The 17174-nt window shown below is 44.3% G+C and overlaps 1 protein-coding gene across 2 annotated transcripts in view; it reads right to left on the minus strand.

Annotated features, from left to right (window-relative positions):
• Positions 1-10947, minus strand: part of LOC121567277 (fibroblast growth factor 12) — a 180492-nt gene extending 169545 nt beyond the window's left edge. Inside the window, exons 1-2 of one of the 2 annotated variants that reach the window (XM_041877178.1) lie at positions 10879-10947; positions 10543-10697 (exon numbers count right to left, since the gene is read on the minus strand). In XM_041877178.1, the coding sequence (XP_041733112.1) occupies positions 10543-10582 (40 nt within the window). In that variant the 5' untranslated portion in view covers positions 10583-10697; positions 10879-10947. Of the gene's footprint in view, positions 1-10542 lie in introns of both variants that reach the window. The other variant, XM_041877176.1, reaches the window with a different exon arrangement.
• Positions 10948-17174: the final 6227 nt, after the last annotated feature.

Below are 17174 nucleotides of genomic sequence, written 5' to 3' on the forward strand. Positions count from 1 at the left end.
TTTAACCTAAATCCAATGACATTGTTACAGTTTTTGTTAATTTCACTTTGAATTCACATTAGTTGACAACTCAGTAAAATGTCAATCAAAACTAGATGTTGGACTCAAGCTCCCCCCTACACACACACAAACACACAAACACACACACACCTGACATTGCCCTTGCCCTGTCTATATTCAAGTTATTTTTGCAAAGCTGTGTACGGAAGCATTTAGTAAGGTCGATTTGTCAATGGTGGTGCACGTCATATAATGCAATCAAGTACTGACATAGGCATAGCCAAGATTTTCCAATTGAATTACAATATATACGAAATCCAATTAGAAAAGAGAATGGTGCAGTTGCTTGTCTGAAATGGCAGATAGCCTAGCGTTTCAGACTGTTGTGCCAGTAACCAAAAGGTTGCTGGTTCGAATCCCTGTGCTGACTAGGTGAAAAATCTGTCGGTGTGCCCTTGAGCAAGGCACTTAACCCTAATTGCTCTTGTAAGTCACTCTGGATAAGAGCGTCTGCTAAATTATTAAAACATTTATAAAATGAAAGAGCATGGTAGAAAGGGCTTAGTTCACCACATGTCCATGTATGCTTCCAAAATAGCACCCCATTAGTTATATAGTGCACTACCGATGGGCCCTGGTCAAAAGTAGTGTGCTAGTTACATAGGGAATATGGTGCCATTTGGGATGCAGTCCATGCTACATTTATTTCATAACAAGGTCAAATTGTCTCATCAATATTATTGGTGGATGGTTTCTGCAGGAATGTCTTGTGATAGCAACCTGCACTGTTCCTCAAGAAGAGTTATTCAACAGAACCTGTTTTTTTTCACTGTTCTGCTGTGGAGGTGGATCTAAATGAGAATCTTTATGACCTCTCTTTCCCTTTCGCTCTCTCACTCTCTATATCCCTGCCTCTCTCTATATATCTCTCTATATCTCTCTCTCTGTGTCTTTCTCTCTGTGTTTCTCTCTCTCTCTCTCTCTATCTCTATTCTCTCTCTATATATCTCTATTTCTCTCACTCTCTCTTTCTCTCTCTCTCAACAACAATGCTTGAGATCAACAAAGAATATTGACTTGTTGGTAAATATCCAAAAGGCTCATGCTTACCAGGTACTTAAAGTGGAACTGACAGTAAATGTATTGAATGTTTGGGAATTACGTATTGTAAGGCTTTCGTGAAGATTCTATAGCAATATAGAGTGGGAAAGCGGCCGTGCATTTGGACAATTACAGTTTTTCTCAATTGCTAAAACACAATTTCTGAAACCTTGCTCCATTTCCTGAAAACATTCAACACAAAACCTAATCTTCAAGCACTATTTACAAAACCTCTGACTCCTCTCGCAAAACGAAACATTCGCCTCAAAACAGTTTTACCTGTGTTCAAAATCAAACACTGCTCTCAAATCATAAACAAAGTGATCAAAATGATATACACTCTCAAGCAGTCAGTAAACAATACACAGAAAAATAGAAAACACATTGTTCAAAACATACAGTTCTCAGGGAGAAGTACATTTTTTGTCAAAATTGATCAGAAATTACTACTCTGCTTTGCACTTTGCAATGTTGTTTTTTGTTCTTCCTCCTCCTTGTACCCCTATTTTTACAGTACTGTACCCTGCATCTCACAAACTTGTCCTTTGTCTCTGTGATACTGTAATTCTTGTTCTTTGTTGATATGAACCTGCAACCAGTCAAAATCTATTGAGCAGTCAGTACTGTTAACAAATGGAAAGCACAATGTTCAGGGCATACAATTTGTCCATTGTACAGTATACAGCCTACAATGCACTGTACTACAGTATACAATACTAAAAGGGACAAAAATCAAAGGAGTAAACATGTGATCAATGTGCTTCTTCTTGTCTTTGGGCTGGGTCAGGCCAGAGCACTTTGTCGACATCACAAGCAATATTGTCCCTCCTGAGGCAACGGGGGAAGAAGCCTCTTTTGTGCCGTATCCAGCTTTTACACGATTCCTCACCTATATCACCACAGGCTAAATCCATGGCTTGCAGCAGATTTACTCTGGTGTAGGGTTGTCTATCATACACTTTCCATCTCCAAGAGGAGAAAAACTCCTCAATCGGATTCAGGAAAGGCGAGTATAGAGGGAGGTACAAGTTCATAAACTGCCCATTGATGTTAAACCATTCCCTTCCCTGAGCAGCTCGGTGGAAACTGACATTGTCCCACAATATCACATAGGTGGGAAAGGGATTCTCATTTAGCTCTTGACCCTGCTGCTCTTGAACCTGCTGCTCAAATAAAATATATCTTAGATTGGCAATAAATCTTAGAAGGTGCTGGGTGTTATATGGCCCGAGTGTAACATGGTGATGTAGAACACCATGATTGCTGATAGCAGCACAGATTGTGACAGCCTCATTGACCAGGGACTTCAACAATGGCCCGCTGTCCAATCATGTTTCGGCCTCTCCTTCTCCTCTTTGTTAGATTGAAGCCTGCTTCATCGACAAAGATGAACTCATGGGGTCTGTCCAAGGATTCCAAGTCAAATATTGTATGTGTAGGAATACAATATACTGTATGTAGGATTTTGTAAGTCGAACAGAGACAGTGCTATACTGTAGAGTACAATTAGGCTACTGTATGCACTTCTGATTCACATACATTGTATGTACTGAAGAGTAATGTCATTCACATAGTATGTGTTAGTACTGTAGACAATCTGGATTACAGTAAATGTTTCTGAATGTACACTTACTTGCACATACTGAGCTCGCAGTTCTTTCACCCTTGGTGAGTTGCACTCAAAAGGTACTCTGTATACTTGTTTCATTCGCATCCTGTTACGATGGAGGACACGGTCAATTGTACTTATTTCCCTCATTAAAATGCAAATCAATTTATTAACATTTTTGGCATGCGTTTTTCTGGATTTTTTTGTTGTTATTCTGTCTCTCATTGTTAAAATAAACCTACCATTAAAATTATAGACTGATCATTTCTTTGTCAGAGGGCAAACGTACAAAATCAGCAGGGGATCAAATACTTTTTTCCCTCACTGTACATAGCCTAGCTAGCTAGCTAAATCAAAAGTTTTAAAAAAACATTTTGAAAGCTAGTTGCACTCTGTAACCCAACATAACAAGATGCTCACTGTCAGGGTTGTTGCTAACTTAGTTAGCTAGCTAGCTAAATATGGTTTCAGAATAACATGCTACCCAAATGAATAAAGCCACACTGCAGTTTTCCTGCTGTTCAATTGTTTTTTTAACCCAAATAAATACCTGTATTATTCAATCATAACTCAAAGTATAATGTGTTTTAGTCCATTGTTTTTTAAATATTTGAGTATTTCTAGACAAACAATATAAACCACCATAGACATCCTTGCATCCACAGCTTTGTCCATGTGTGAGTGGTTACATGTGTTTATCAGACAGGGGCAGGCTATAGAAAGTGAAACATATGTTTCAAAAGGGTGGATTAAAGTTGGGTAAAGCTACAATTTTTAATTGAAACAATAACAGGGTGCTCACTCCACTGTTCATTTACTTATAATGTAGTTTCATAGTTAAGTAATTCCATTTTGTTTTTTCAGAGGATGCATAACAATCAATGGAAGACCCTGAGCAGGAAAAGGCAGCCAGATGACATGGAGTGCAGAGATGCACAGCCATCTAAAGATGGCCAAAAGTGGACATCTTGTACACGATTGAAACAAGCAAAATTACAATCAGGAGGACCACACACCTCACAAAGCCGGGTTAATCCCTGGTATTTGACTTCATCATAGAGGATGTGTAACCCTTTTCACTAGTAGAGGTGCCTTCATTCCGCAAGCTAGCAGAAGGAACAGTGGTGGGAGAAAGGTCATGTGTAAAAAGACTTTGATCAAACTAATTGAAAGGGAATTTGAGCCCATGAAAGCAGCTCTCTCCACCAAACTCCAGAACGTAAAGTCAGTCTGCACCACAGCAGACATCTGGTCTGCCCATAACAGAAGCTTCTTCGGCATGACATGCCACTGGATCGTGGAGGACACCTTGAAGAGGAAGTCAGCTGCTTTGGCTTGTGCGAGCCTGAGAGGACGTCATACCTACGATGTGATTGCTGCCAAGTTAAGTGAAATACATGCAGACTTTAAAATTAAGCACCAAGTGAGGGCCACAGTGACAGACAATGGAAGCAACTTTGTAAAGGCATTCTGGGAGTTCAGTGGACATGAAGAGGAGCAAGATGAGACAGATGATGGAGTGAGGGTTGATGATGTGGGGCAGATTCTTGAGGAGGTTGAGCAAGAACTGAACTATTTTCGCCCCCCACATCAATGTTGTGTGGCAAACACCCTCAACCTCATCGCCACCAATGTGGTGGACAAAGCTGTATCCCAAGGTCCATCATGAAAATTGTACAGAGTGCAATGTCAAAATATTCCAGCATTTGGAACAAAGCACACAGGTCTACATTAGCTTCAGAGGCAATAGAGGACATTGCAAGCATGAAAGTAACTGTGCCATGTGTGACAAGATGGAACTCAGGGTACCATGCCTTCTCCAAACTCATAGCCCTCACAGATGACCAGCTGGGGCAAATCTGTGAAGACCTGGGTGTGAGCAGAAAACTACCTCCTCGTGAGATTTCTCAAGGAGTACAGTACAGTCCTACAGCCACTCGCATTCTCTATTGATCTTCTTCAGGGAGAGAATAAGTGTTTTCTTGGCTTTCTTATCCCCACAATCCTAAGCTTGAAGTCTAAGCTCTCAGAGAAAATACTTCTTGCGACATTCTCTGCATACTTCACTGCGGTCATTGAGGCTATAGAACGCCGGTTTGGACCTATGCTAAGCACCCATGAAGCAAAAATAGCAACTGCTACCGTGCCAAAGTTTTGACTGTGTTGGCTCAACCATGGAAAGAGAGAGGAGATGCGAGGCACATTAGTTCAAGAAGCAGCTTCTATGGAGAACACACACTCTGAAGAGGTTGATGAGGGAGCACAGAACGAGTCTGATGAGTCAGAAGACAATTATTTTGTGTTCGGAGGTGCAACAACAAGGGCCAGTGGCACTGCAGAGGATGAGATGAGGAAGTACCTCGAAGACAAAGACAAGTCTTTGGACTCCTTGAAATCGTTCCCCATAGTCCGGAACTTGTCCCATGGGATCAGTGTTTAGCACCATCCATGTTGCTGTGTTACTTAAGCCCTTACTTATACCTGGTGTTAACATGTATCCTTTGTCCTCCACATTGTGTTTGTGCCCACATTTTTAGACAGGTGTACATGATTAAAAGACGCATTGTGGTCTGACTGCGATCAGATCTTATAGCTGTAAATGGACAAGATCAGGTTGAAGGACACATGTTAGAGGCAGGTATACAGGGCTTAAATTCATTTTTGTCACACAATGTTTTGTGATGTGTTCTAATGTGGCTCTGCTTAGTGGCTCAAACATCCTGCAATAAATAGGAACAATAAATCATATTATTTTTCTTCTTATGTGTTTTACGGGTGAAGTAATCCAAAAGTAACTGAAAGTAATCCGATTACGTTACTGAGTTTAGGTAATCCAAAAGTTACGTTACTGATTACAATTTTAGACAGGTAACTAGTAACTGTAACGGATTACATTTTAAAAGTAACCTACCAAACCCTGCAAATAAGCCATTTGCCACATGGGCCTGCCATCATTCACTTTGAACTGGACTGTGTGTTTACAGGCAGTAGCAACAGCGTGACTTTAGATCATTAGAACGCATTCGCCAAAAGCCACAAAATACACCTGCATGGATTTCTACAAATATGTAAATACCATTGGAGTCCTCTTACATTTGTGGTTTTCCTTACAAATAATACCTTTGGACATGTTTGTGTTCCTATCAAAGTAAGTGCCAATTTCCAAATGCCTGAAGGTACCACGTTCATCTGTACAAACAATAGTACGCAAGTATAAACACCATGGGACCACGCAGCCGTCATACCGCTCAGGAAGGAGAAGCGCTCTGTCTCCTAGAGATGAACGTGCTTTAGTGCGAAAAGTGCAAATCAATCCCAGAACAAGAGCAAAGGACCTTGTGAAGATGCTGGAGGAAACAGGTACAAAAGTATCTATATCCACAGTAAAACGAGTCCTATATCGACATAACCTGAAAGGCCGCTCAGCAAGGAAGAAGCCACTGCTCCAAAACCGCCATAAAAAAGCCAGACTACAGTTTGCAACTGCACATGGGGACAAAGATCATACTTTTTGGAGAAATGTCCTCTGGTCTGATGAAACAAAAATAGAACTGTTTGGCCATAATGACCATCGTTATGTTTGGAGGAAAAAAGGGGACGCTTGCAAGCCGAAGAACACCATCCCAACCGTGAAGCACGGGGGTGGCAGCATCATGCTGTGGGGGTGCTTTGCTGCAGGAGGGACTGGTGCACTTCACAAAATAGATGGCATCATGAGGAAGGAAAATTATTTGGATATATTGAAGCAACATCTCAAGACATCATCAGGAAGATCAGTCAGGAAGTTAAAGCTTGGTCGCAAATGGGTCTTCCAAATGGACAATGACCCCAAGCATACTTCCAAAGTTGTGGCAAAATGGCTTAAGGACAACAAAGTCAAGGTATTGGAGTGGCCATCACAAAGCCCTGACCTCAATCCTATAGAAAAGTTGTGGGTAGAACTGAAAAAGCGTGTGCGAGCAAGGAGGCCTACAAACCTGACTCAGTTACACCAGCTCTGTCAGGAGGAATGGGCCAAAATTCACCCAACTTATTGTGGGAAGCTTCCAGAAGTTTACCCGAAACGTTTACATTTACATTTTAGTCATTTAGCAGACGCTCTTATCCAGAGCGACTTACAGGTAGTGAGTGCATGCTGGCCATTCCCTGGACGACGCTGGGCCAATTGTGCTCCACCTTATGGGTCTCCCAGTCGCGGCCGGCCACGACAGAATCCTGGATACGAACCAAGATCTCTAGTGGCACAGCTAGCACTGCGATGCAGTGCCTTAGACCACTGCGCCACTCGGGAGACTTGACCCAAATTAAACAATTTAAAGGCAATGCTACCATAATACTAATTGAGTGTATGTAAACTTCTGACCCACTGGGAATGTGATGAAATAAATAATTCTCTCTACAATTATTTTGACATTTCACATTCTTAAAATAAAGTGGTGATCCTAACTGACCTAAGACAGGGAATTTTTACAAGGATTAAATGTAAGGAATTGTGAAAAACTGAGTTTAAATGTATTTGGCTAAGGTGTATGTAAACTTCCGACTTCAACTGTATGTATGTATGTATGTATGTATGTATGTATGTATGTATGTATGTATGTATGTATGTATGTATGGAGCATAATGTATTTAGAGTTTTATTCACATGTTTTCAAGTACTGGTGACAAATAATGCATTCCGATTATTGCATAGACTGTAATGTACACCTATGATGTGTGTAAAATAATGTTTGGGTATTTTGTTGTACTGATTATAATGAGCTAATGCTAATCTATTTGCCAGCTATGTGTGGCGCTATTTTTGTTGACATTATAAAATGCATTCTGGGTGTCACGTAAACGTCTGTCAGACCAAAGATGTTATAATGAGGTGAAGGAATGGTTCACTCATCTTTCGGGTAAACTTCTGGAAGTGAATGAAGGGAATTGAATGATCGTAGACGACACACCCCCTTCAACATGCATGCTGCAAACAGACCAAACTCATCTTGTCTCCTCTTATTATCTTTGGTTGACGCGAAAACACAAACATGGTGGCGCGCACAAACTATCCATCGTCAGGTTACTTTTGATTTCTAGAAAGTGTTTTACTCAATTATTTTGATCAATGTTGAGCTCAACCGTGATGTGATGAATTATAAATAGTAATTGCTATTAGCTAATTCATATTGTGGTTTCTGTCAGCCGAGAGTTATCTGAATATGACCGCTTGTGTTACGTCAATTATTTTCTCAGTTAGCGCTAGGAATTATGTAGCCTACATTTTCCAGTTTGGATGAGAATTGTGTTATGCTGTCGCTACTTCTGTGAATGTCTGAACATTGCATCCAAAAATAAACTGGTCACATTCAGGACATAATTTTGTAAGAACTGTGTTTGTGCAAAATGTTTCTGTGAAAAAAACAGTGTGGCTAGCTCAAATGCTGACTGTTGCGTCAATCAAAACTGGACATTCTAAATAAGCGTTCTAATCAAACTGGTTTGATCGTACACTGCAGGGACCACTGTAGAATGATCACACCCGTTTGTTGGTACGTGTGAAAGGGTTAATATATTCAACAGCAGTCAAGCACCCAAGCTAACTGGCTAAACTTGGCTAGCTTGCTAGCTACTTCCAGACTCAAATGAGAGAACACCTCACTCTGACCATTTTACTTGCCCTAGCAGAGCTGGTTAGGCTGTTTACATGTTATCTAGAGCGTTAGTGACTAACTGTTCTGCTGCCAACAATTTAATTACTTTTTTGCCGACGTTTACTGACACCGGTCATATTCAGCGGGTGTTGTGCGTTCGTTAATTCATCAGTTATTCTGCGCTCTGGCACACTCAAACGCGAGTGCTCTGAAATCAGAGTAGATAGCCAGAGTGAAAAACGAACAAACATTTGACCAACTGCAGACATTTTATTAGTCACCAAAAGGTCAAATGGTATTTCTAGGGGGTTTAGGGTTAAGGTTAGAATTAGTGTTAGGGTTAGAATTAGGTTTAGGTTAGGAACTAGGGTTAGTTTTAGGGTTAGCGTTAGGAGCTAAGGTTAGGTTTAGGGTTAAGGTTAGAATCGGGGTTAAGGTTAGGGTTAAGGTTTAGGGGTTAGGGAAAATAGGATTTTGAATGGGACTGAATTGTGTGTCCCCACAAGGTTAGTTATACAAGACTGTGTGTGCATGTGTGCGTGTGTGTGGGTGTGTGTGTGGGTGTGGGTGTGGGTGTGTGCGTGAATGAGTGAGTGAGTGCATGTAAGTACTATAAAATAAAGCGTTACCACAAATGCTTCTGGGTTTGACACTTTATCACCTAAAGTAATGTTCCTGTAGAAAAGTTATTGTCTTAGCCATAGTTCATTTTTCTATTTAGAACAACATTAAAGATGCACTATGCAGAAATCGCTCCAACATCTCAAAAAAAAAAACAGTTTGGATATAAGATTAGGGGCGCTCTGTAAGGGAATTCCCATCCTTTAACCCATGCAAGATGTACATCATGCTGCTTTTAATGCATGTAGAGGACACTATATCTATAGGTGTCCCATTAGAATTTTCAGGTAATCTTTTATGTGTCTGGGGCATCGGTCACATAAGTAGGCAGGTATAGGCAACCTTTGACTGAACCTTTTATCTGATTATAAAAGACAGGTCAACTCAAAACACCCGTTTTATCAATCAATATGATACCCCTCCGGGTGTTTAGAGTTGGCCTGTCTTTTATAATCAGATTAAAATTAGGTTCAGTCAAAGAATGCCTAAACCAGCCTGATTGTCATCTACCTATTAAATACATTTGCTTCATGGCCCATGGCACATGTTATCTGTCAATAGCCAATTCATAATGTTGTCTATTTGTGTGTGTGTGTGTGTGTGTGTGTGTGTGTGTGTGTGTGTGTGCGTGTGTGCGTGTGTGTGTGTGTGTGTGTGTGTGTGTGTGTGTGTGTGTGTGTGTGTGTGTGTGTGTGTGACCGATGCCCCAGACAGATAGAAGGTTACCAGACAATTCTAATGGGACACCTATAGATATAGTGTCCTCTCCATGCATAGGTGTAGGCAAGAACACAGGCTGCTACATGTGTAATGATAATGCGTGTGGCCTTCAGCCTTGCCCATAGCCAGAGCATTGAGAGAACCCACCCTTCCCCTCCAGAAACCGAAACCCTACGCAGCTGTACATTTGGCATGTTGACGTTTCTTGTCATGAATCTTGCCCTGCAGGCAGACTGAACGATTTCCGCTAAATGGGAAAAGTCAAGATTGGCTATATTAAATTCATGAAAACAAAAATTATCTTTTTGGTCTTAAATTAAGGCTAGGGTTAGGCATTGAAGTTAGCAGTGTGATTAAGGTTATGGTTAAGGTTATGGTTAGGTTTAAAATCAGATGTTAAGACTTTGTGTCTGTGCCAGCTGTCTGCGCTGCAGAGCTGCCTCCAGAACAAGATTAATGACAAAAAACGCTAACCTGCGTAAATTTGCTGCATCAGGGTTCTGTCAGCCATTCGCTGAAAACAAAAGCAACGACGTAGCCTACAAGGGCCAGTCGTAGTAGGCTACGGATGCTCTACGCCCGCAGCAGCAGGAGACAGACACAGATGTTCGTAGCCAAATAAACCAAACCTTATAAATCCACCACTGCAATTTTCATGTAGGCTAAGCGGCAAAGCGCCTGTCCTGTGTACGAGCACCAAGTACCGCAGTCTACTCATACAGAGGCGTGGGCCACGCACTGCCCCGCCGAGACGCCACCAGACACACTTATTCAATACACACAACACACAACACACACACGCTGCGATTATGTCACACCCACACAGTCTGTTATTAAATGAGTAAAGAAGTTGCTTACCAGGTACTTTGTCTGCTTTATCTACTTTAATGATCTCCATCTCCCGTTGTGATTAGCTTGATCAGGGAGGGAAGTTAGAGACGCTGCGTTTCTGGGAGATGTCAGAGCTGGTCTGGTCGGGATGTGGTTCTTCTTCCCCCCTGGTTTGCCTGCCTCTGTAATCAACAAGCGTGACCAGTGAGAACAGCTGTTTTATCAATGGCCGGACTGTCCGTGAGTCAACTGATATTGTGTAGGGCAGAATGGCTAACTCTGAGATTTTGGGGTGATTTCCGACCGAGCAAATTGGACGCTGTTTCTGTATTTTCTCTCTCCACGCTCGTGCATTAAGCCTACCAGTGTCCGCGCGCTGCTTATCGGGAGCTGTCCTCTCGCCTTGGTGCTGAAGTCTATGCTGCAGCTCGGGCTCCTATCAAATACAGAAGTGACGTCACGACAGACTCCCCTGCTGGAGGATTAAGGTGCCATGTTAGAAAGTGGGGGAGTCACTTCACGAGATAGGGTGCATCAGATTCCGCCCAATAACATTCTCCTCGTCATACATCGACTAATTTGTATTCAGAACACTCAGACGTGTGGTTCTCACATAATTTCGCTGAGCTCAGAAATCCCTTTGATCCCATTTATATAGGCCTACGATTTCTGCTGTCGTAGGAGGCTGAAGATGTCTGGATACACAAGAAACTACAAGTCCTGTTCTTTTCCAGATATAGTCTCAAGTGATGACTCAATTGGGTGCAGTTGTAGGCTGGAGGAATTTAAACATGTTTGCAGGATTTTTATCAAACGGGTTTAGTGTGTGAGTTTCCATGGTAACACAGGTTGGTACCCAAGTACAGGTGATGTTACTTTTGTGTGACCTGTAGGCAGTAGGGGCTGAAGGGCTGGCTGGCTGTAAATTGCTATGGAGATATATTACATTTTAGTGGCCCCAAAAAAAGTGGCCCCAAAAAAAGATTGAAATTGAACATGTTTGGGCCTTGTAGGGCTACATGTAATGTATTGCAGATAATATAGGCCTATATGGTACTGGTTTATGGTTCTCAATATTTCTAAGGGTGTGTCCTAAATGGCACTCTATTCCCTATATAGTGCAGTACTTTTACTAGGGCCCATATACTCGTAGAGCCCTGGAGATTCTCAAGGAAGTTCCTCAAGGAACTGTTGCAGTCAATAGGTTCATATTTGCACCATTGGTTAGTTGAGAGGTTCTTGGAGGAACCGTTAATGTTTCAATGTTGCAAAGGCTTCCGGAGGAACTTTTTTGCTGGGGCTTGCAGAGCACTTTGAATTTATTTCGCAGTTGGATTTGTTGCGCTGCCAGACTCAGAAGCAGAGCTGGCATATGGGCAGGCCTTACTTCCTTGCCTGTCCCAAAAAACAAAAAATATATTGATAATGTCTTTGACCAAGACGCGTGCCGACAGAAAGACGCATCAATTTCAGATAAATCATCCAAGCAAGCGAAACGGAGCCCCTCTGTCTCAGTGTGTGTAGCCAATTTATCTGATGCTGTCTGGCCAAGAAGAGCATAAGACAGAGGGACGCTGTTTTGCTGCTCGGATGCTTTCTCCGGTGTGTGTAGCCAATTTATCTGATGCTGTCTGGCCAAGAAGAGCATAAGACAGAGGGACGCTGTTTTGCTGCTCGGATGCTTTCTCCGGTGTGTGTAGCCAATTTATCTGATGCTGTCTGGCCAAGAAGAGCATAAGACAGAGGGGCGCTGTTTTGCTGCTCGGATGCTTTCTCCAGTGTGTGTAGCCAATTTATCTGATGCTGTCTGGCCAAGAAGAGCATAAGACAGAGGGACGCTGTTTTGCTGCTCGGATGCTTTCTCCGGTGTGTGTAGCCAATTTATCTGATGCTGTCTGGCCAAGAAGAGCATAAGACAGAGGGACGCTGTTTTGCTGCTCGGATGCTTTCTCCGGTGTGTGTAGCCAATTTATCTGATGCTGTCTGGCCAAGAAGAGCATAAGACAGAGGGACGCTGTTTTGCTGCTCGGATGCTTTCTCCGGTGTGTGTAGCCAATTTATCTGATGCTGTCTGGCCAAGAAGAGCATAAGACAGAGGGACGCTGTTTCGCTGCTCGGATGCTTTCTCCGGTGTGTGTAGCCAATTTATCTGATGCTGTCTGGCCAAGAAGAGCATAAGACAGAGGGACGCTGTTTCGCTGCTCGGATGCTTTCTCCGGTGTGTGTAGCCAATTTATCTGATGCTGTCTGGCCAAGAAGAGCATAAGACAGAGGGACGCTGTTTTGCTGCTCGGATGCTTTCTCCGGTGTGTGTAGCCAATTTATCTGATGCTGTCTGGCCAAGAAGAGCATAAGACAGAGGGACGCTGTTTCGCTGCTCGGATGCTTTCTCCGGTGTGTGTAGCCAATTTATCTGATGCTGTCTGGCCAAGAAGAGCATAAGACAGAGGGACGCTGTTTTGCTGCTCGGATGCTTTCTCCGGTGTGTGTAGCCAATTTATCTGATGCTGTCTGGCCAAGAAGAGCATAAGACAGAGGGACGCTGTTTTGCTTGCTCGGATGCTTTCTCCGGTGTGTGTAGCCAATTTATCTGATGCTGTCTGGCCAAGAAGAGCATAAGACAGAGGGACGCTGTTTTGCTTGCTCGGATGCTTTCTCCGGTGTGTGTAGCCAATTTATCTGATGCTGTCTGGCCAAGAAGAGCATAAGACAGAGGGACGCTGTTTTGCTGCTCGGATGCTTTCTCCGGTGTGTGTAGCCAATTTATCTGATGCTGTCTGGCCAAGAAGAGCATAAGACAGAGGGCGCTGTTTCGCTGCTCGGATGCTTTCTCCGGTGTGTGTAGCCAATTTATCTGATGCTGTCTGGCCAAGAAGAGCATAAGACAGAGGGACGCTGTTTTGCTTGCTCGGATGCTTTCTCCGGTGTGTGTAGCCAATTTATCTGATGCTGTCTGGCCAAGAAGAGCATAAGACAGAGGGACGCTGTTTTGCTGCTCGGATGCTTTCTCCGGTGTGTGTAGCCAATTTATCTGATGCTGTCTGGCCAAGAAGAGCATAAGACAGAGGGACGCTGTTTTGCTTGCTCGGATGCTTTCTCCGGTGTGTGTAGCCAATTTATCTGATGCTGTCTGGCCAAGAAGAGCATAAGACAGAGGGGCGCTGTTTCGCTGCTCGGATGCTTTCTCCGGTGTGTGTAGCCAATTTATCTGATGCTGTCTGGCCAAGAAGAGCATAAGACAGAGGGACGCTGTTTTGCTTGCTCGGATGCTTTCTCCGGTGTGTGTAGCCAATTTATCTGATGCTGTCTGGCCAAGAAGAGCATAAGACAGAGGGACGCTGTTTTGCTGCTCGGATGCTTTCTCCGGTGTGTGTAGCCAATTTATCTGATGCTGTCTGGCCAAGAAGAGCATAAGACAGAGGGACGCTGTTTTGCTTGCTCGGATGCTTTCTCCGGTGTGTGTAGCCAATTTATCTGATGCTGTCTGGCCAAGAAGAGCATAAGACAGAGGGGCGCTGTTTCGCTGCTCGGATGCTTTCTCCGGTGTGTGTAGCCAATTTATCTGATGCTGTCTGGCCAAGAAGAGCATAAGACAGAGGGACGCTGTTTTGCTTGCTCGGATGCTTTCTCCGGTGTGTGTAGCCAATTTATCTGATGCTGTCTGGCCAAGAAGAGCATAAGACAGAGGGACGCTGTTTTGCTTGCTCGGATGCTTTCTCCGGTGTGTGTAGCCAATTTATCTGATGCTGTCTGGCCAAGAAGAGCATAAGACAGAGGGACGCTGTTTTGCTGCTCGGATGCTTTCTCCGGTGTGTGTAGCCAATTTATCTGATGCTGTCTGGCCAAGAAGAGCATAAGACAGAGGGACGCTGTTTTGCTGCTCGGATGCTTTCTCCGGTGTGTGTAGCCAATTTATCTGATGCTGTCTGGCCAAGAAGAGCATAAGACAGAGGGACGCTGTTTTGCTGCTCGGATGCTTTCTCCGGTGTGTGTAGCCAATTTATCTGATGCTGTCTGGCCAAGAAGAGCATAAGACAGAGGGACGCTGTTTTGCTGCTCGGATGCTTTCTCCGGTGTGTGTAGCCAATTTATCTGATGCTGTCTGGCCAAGAAGAGCATAAGACAGAGGGGCGCTGTTTTGCTGCTCGGATGCTTTCTCCAGTGTGTGTAGCCAATTTATCTGATGCTGTCTGGCCAAGAAGAGCATAAGACAGAGGGACGCTGTTTTGCTGCTCGGATGCTTTCTCCGGTGTGTGTAGCCAATTTATCTGATGCTGTCTGGCCAAGAAGAGCATAAGACAGAGGGACGCTGTTTTGCTGCTCGGATGCTTTCTCCGGTGTGTGTAGCCAATTTATCTGATGCTGTCTGGCCAAGAAGAGCATAAGACAGAGGGACGCTGTTTTGCTGCTCGGATGCTTTCTCCGGTGTGTGTAGCCAATTTATCTGATGCTGTCTGGCCAAGAAGAGCATAAGACAGAGGGGACGCTGTTTCGCTGCTCGGATGCTTTCTCCGGTGTGTGTAGCCAATTTATCTGATGCTGTCTGGCCAAGAAGAGCATAAGACAGAGGGACGCTGTTTCGCTGCTCGGATGCTTTCTCCGGTGTGTGTAGCCAATTTATCTGATGCTGTCTGGCCAAGAAGAGCATAAGACAGAGGGACGCTGTTTTGCTGCTCGGATGCTTTCTCCGGTGTGTGTAGCCAATTTATCTGATGCTGTCTGGCCAAGAAGAGCATAAGACAGAGGGACGCTGTTTTGCTGCTCGGATGCTTTCTCCGGTGTGTGTAGCCAATTTATCTGATGCTGTCTGGCCAAGAAGAGCATAAGACAGAGGGACGCTGTTTCGCTGCTCGGATGCTTTCTCCGGTGTGTGTAGCCAATTTATCTGATGCTGTCTGGCCAAGAAGAGCATAAGACAGAGGGACGCTGTTTTGCTGCTCGGATGCTTTCTCCGGTGTGTGTAGCCAATTTATCTGATGCTGTCTGGCCAAGAAGAGCATAAGACAGAGGGACGCTGTTTTGCTGCTCGGATGCTTTCTCCGGTGTGTGTAGCCAATTTATCTGATGCTGTCTGGCCAAGAAGAGCATAAGACAGAGGGACGCTGTTTCGCTGCTCGGATGCTTTCTCCGGTGTGTGTAGCCAATTTATCTGATGCTGTCTGGCCAAGAAGAGCATAAGACAGAGGGACGCTGTTTCGCTGCTCGGATGCTTTCTCCGGTGTGTGTAGCCAATTTATCTGATGCTGTCTGGCCAAGAAGAGCATAAGACAGAGGGACGCTGTTTCGCTGCTCGGATGCTTTCTCCGGTGTGTGTAGCCAATTTATCTGATGCTGTCTGGCCAAGAAGAGCATAAGACAGAGGGACGCTGTTTCGCTGCTCGGATGCTTTCTCCGGTGTGTGTAGCCAATTTATCTGATGCTGTCTGGCCAAGAAGAGCATAAGACAGAGGGACGCTGTTTCGCTGCTCGGATGCTTTCTCCGGTGTGTGTAGCCAATTTATCTGATGCTGTCTGGCCAAGAAGAGCATAAGACAGAGGGGCGCTGTTTCGCTGCTCGGATGCTTTCTCCGGTGTGTGTAGCCAATTTATCTGATGCTGTCTGGCCAAGAAGAGCATAAGACAGAGGGGCGCTGTTTTGCTTGCTCGGATGCTTTCTCCGGTGTGTGTAGCCAATTTATCTGATGCTGTCTGGCCAAGAAGAGCATAAGACAGAGGGGCGCTGTTTTGCTTGCTCGGATGCTTTCTCCGGTGTGTGTAGCCAATTTATCTGATGCTGTCTGGCCAAGAAGAGCATAAGACAGAGGGGCGCTGTTTCGCTGCTCGGATGCTTTCTCCGGTGTGTGTAGCCAATTTATCTGATGCTGTCTGGCCAAGAAGAGCATAAGACAGAGGGACGCTGTTTCGCTGCTCGGATGCTTTCTCCGGTGTGTGTAGCCAATTTATCTGATGCTGTCTGGCCAAGAAGAGCATAAGACAGAGGGACGCTGTTTTGCTTGCTCGGATGCTTTCTCCGGTGTGTGTAGCCAATTTATCTGATGCTGTCTGGCCAAGAAGAGCATAAGACAGAGGGACGCTGTTTTGCTTGCTCGGATGCTTTCTCCGGTGTGTGTAGCCAATTTATCTGATGCTGTCTGGCCAAGAAGAGCATAAGACAGAGGGACGCTGTTTTGCTTGCTCGGATGCTTTCTCCGGTGTGTGTAGCCAATTTATCTGATGCTGTCTGGCCAAGAAGAGCATAAGACAGAGGGACGCTGTTTTGCTTGCTCGGATGCTTTCTCCGGTGTGTGTAGCCAATTTATCTGATGCTGTCTGGCCAAGAAGAGCATAAGACAGAGGGACGCTGTTTCGCTGCTCGGATGCTTTCTCCGGTGTGTGTAGCCAATTTATCTGATGCTGTCTGGCCAAGAAGAGCATAAGACAGAGGGACGCTGTTTTGCTTGCTCGGATGCTTTCTCCGGTGTGTGTAGCCAATTTATCTGATGCTGTCTGGCCAAGAAGAGCATAAGACAGAGGGACGCTGTTTCGCTGCTCGGATGCTTTCTCCGGTGTGTGTAGCCAATTTATCTGATGCTGTCTGGCCAAGAAGAGCATAAGACAGAGGGACGCTGTTTCGCTGCTCGGATGCTTTCTCCGGTGAGACAGTTTCAGCCACTTGCGAA

This window comes from Coregonus clupeaformis, chromosome 6 (genome assembly GCF_020615455.1).
Source record: "Coregonus clupeaformis isolate EN_2021a chromosome 6, ASM2061545v1, whole genome shotgun sequence".
Lineage (NCBI taxonomy): Eukaryota > Metazoa > Chordata > Actinopteri > Salmoniformes > Salmonidae > Coregonus > Coregonus clupeaformis.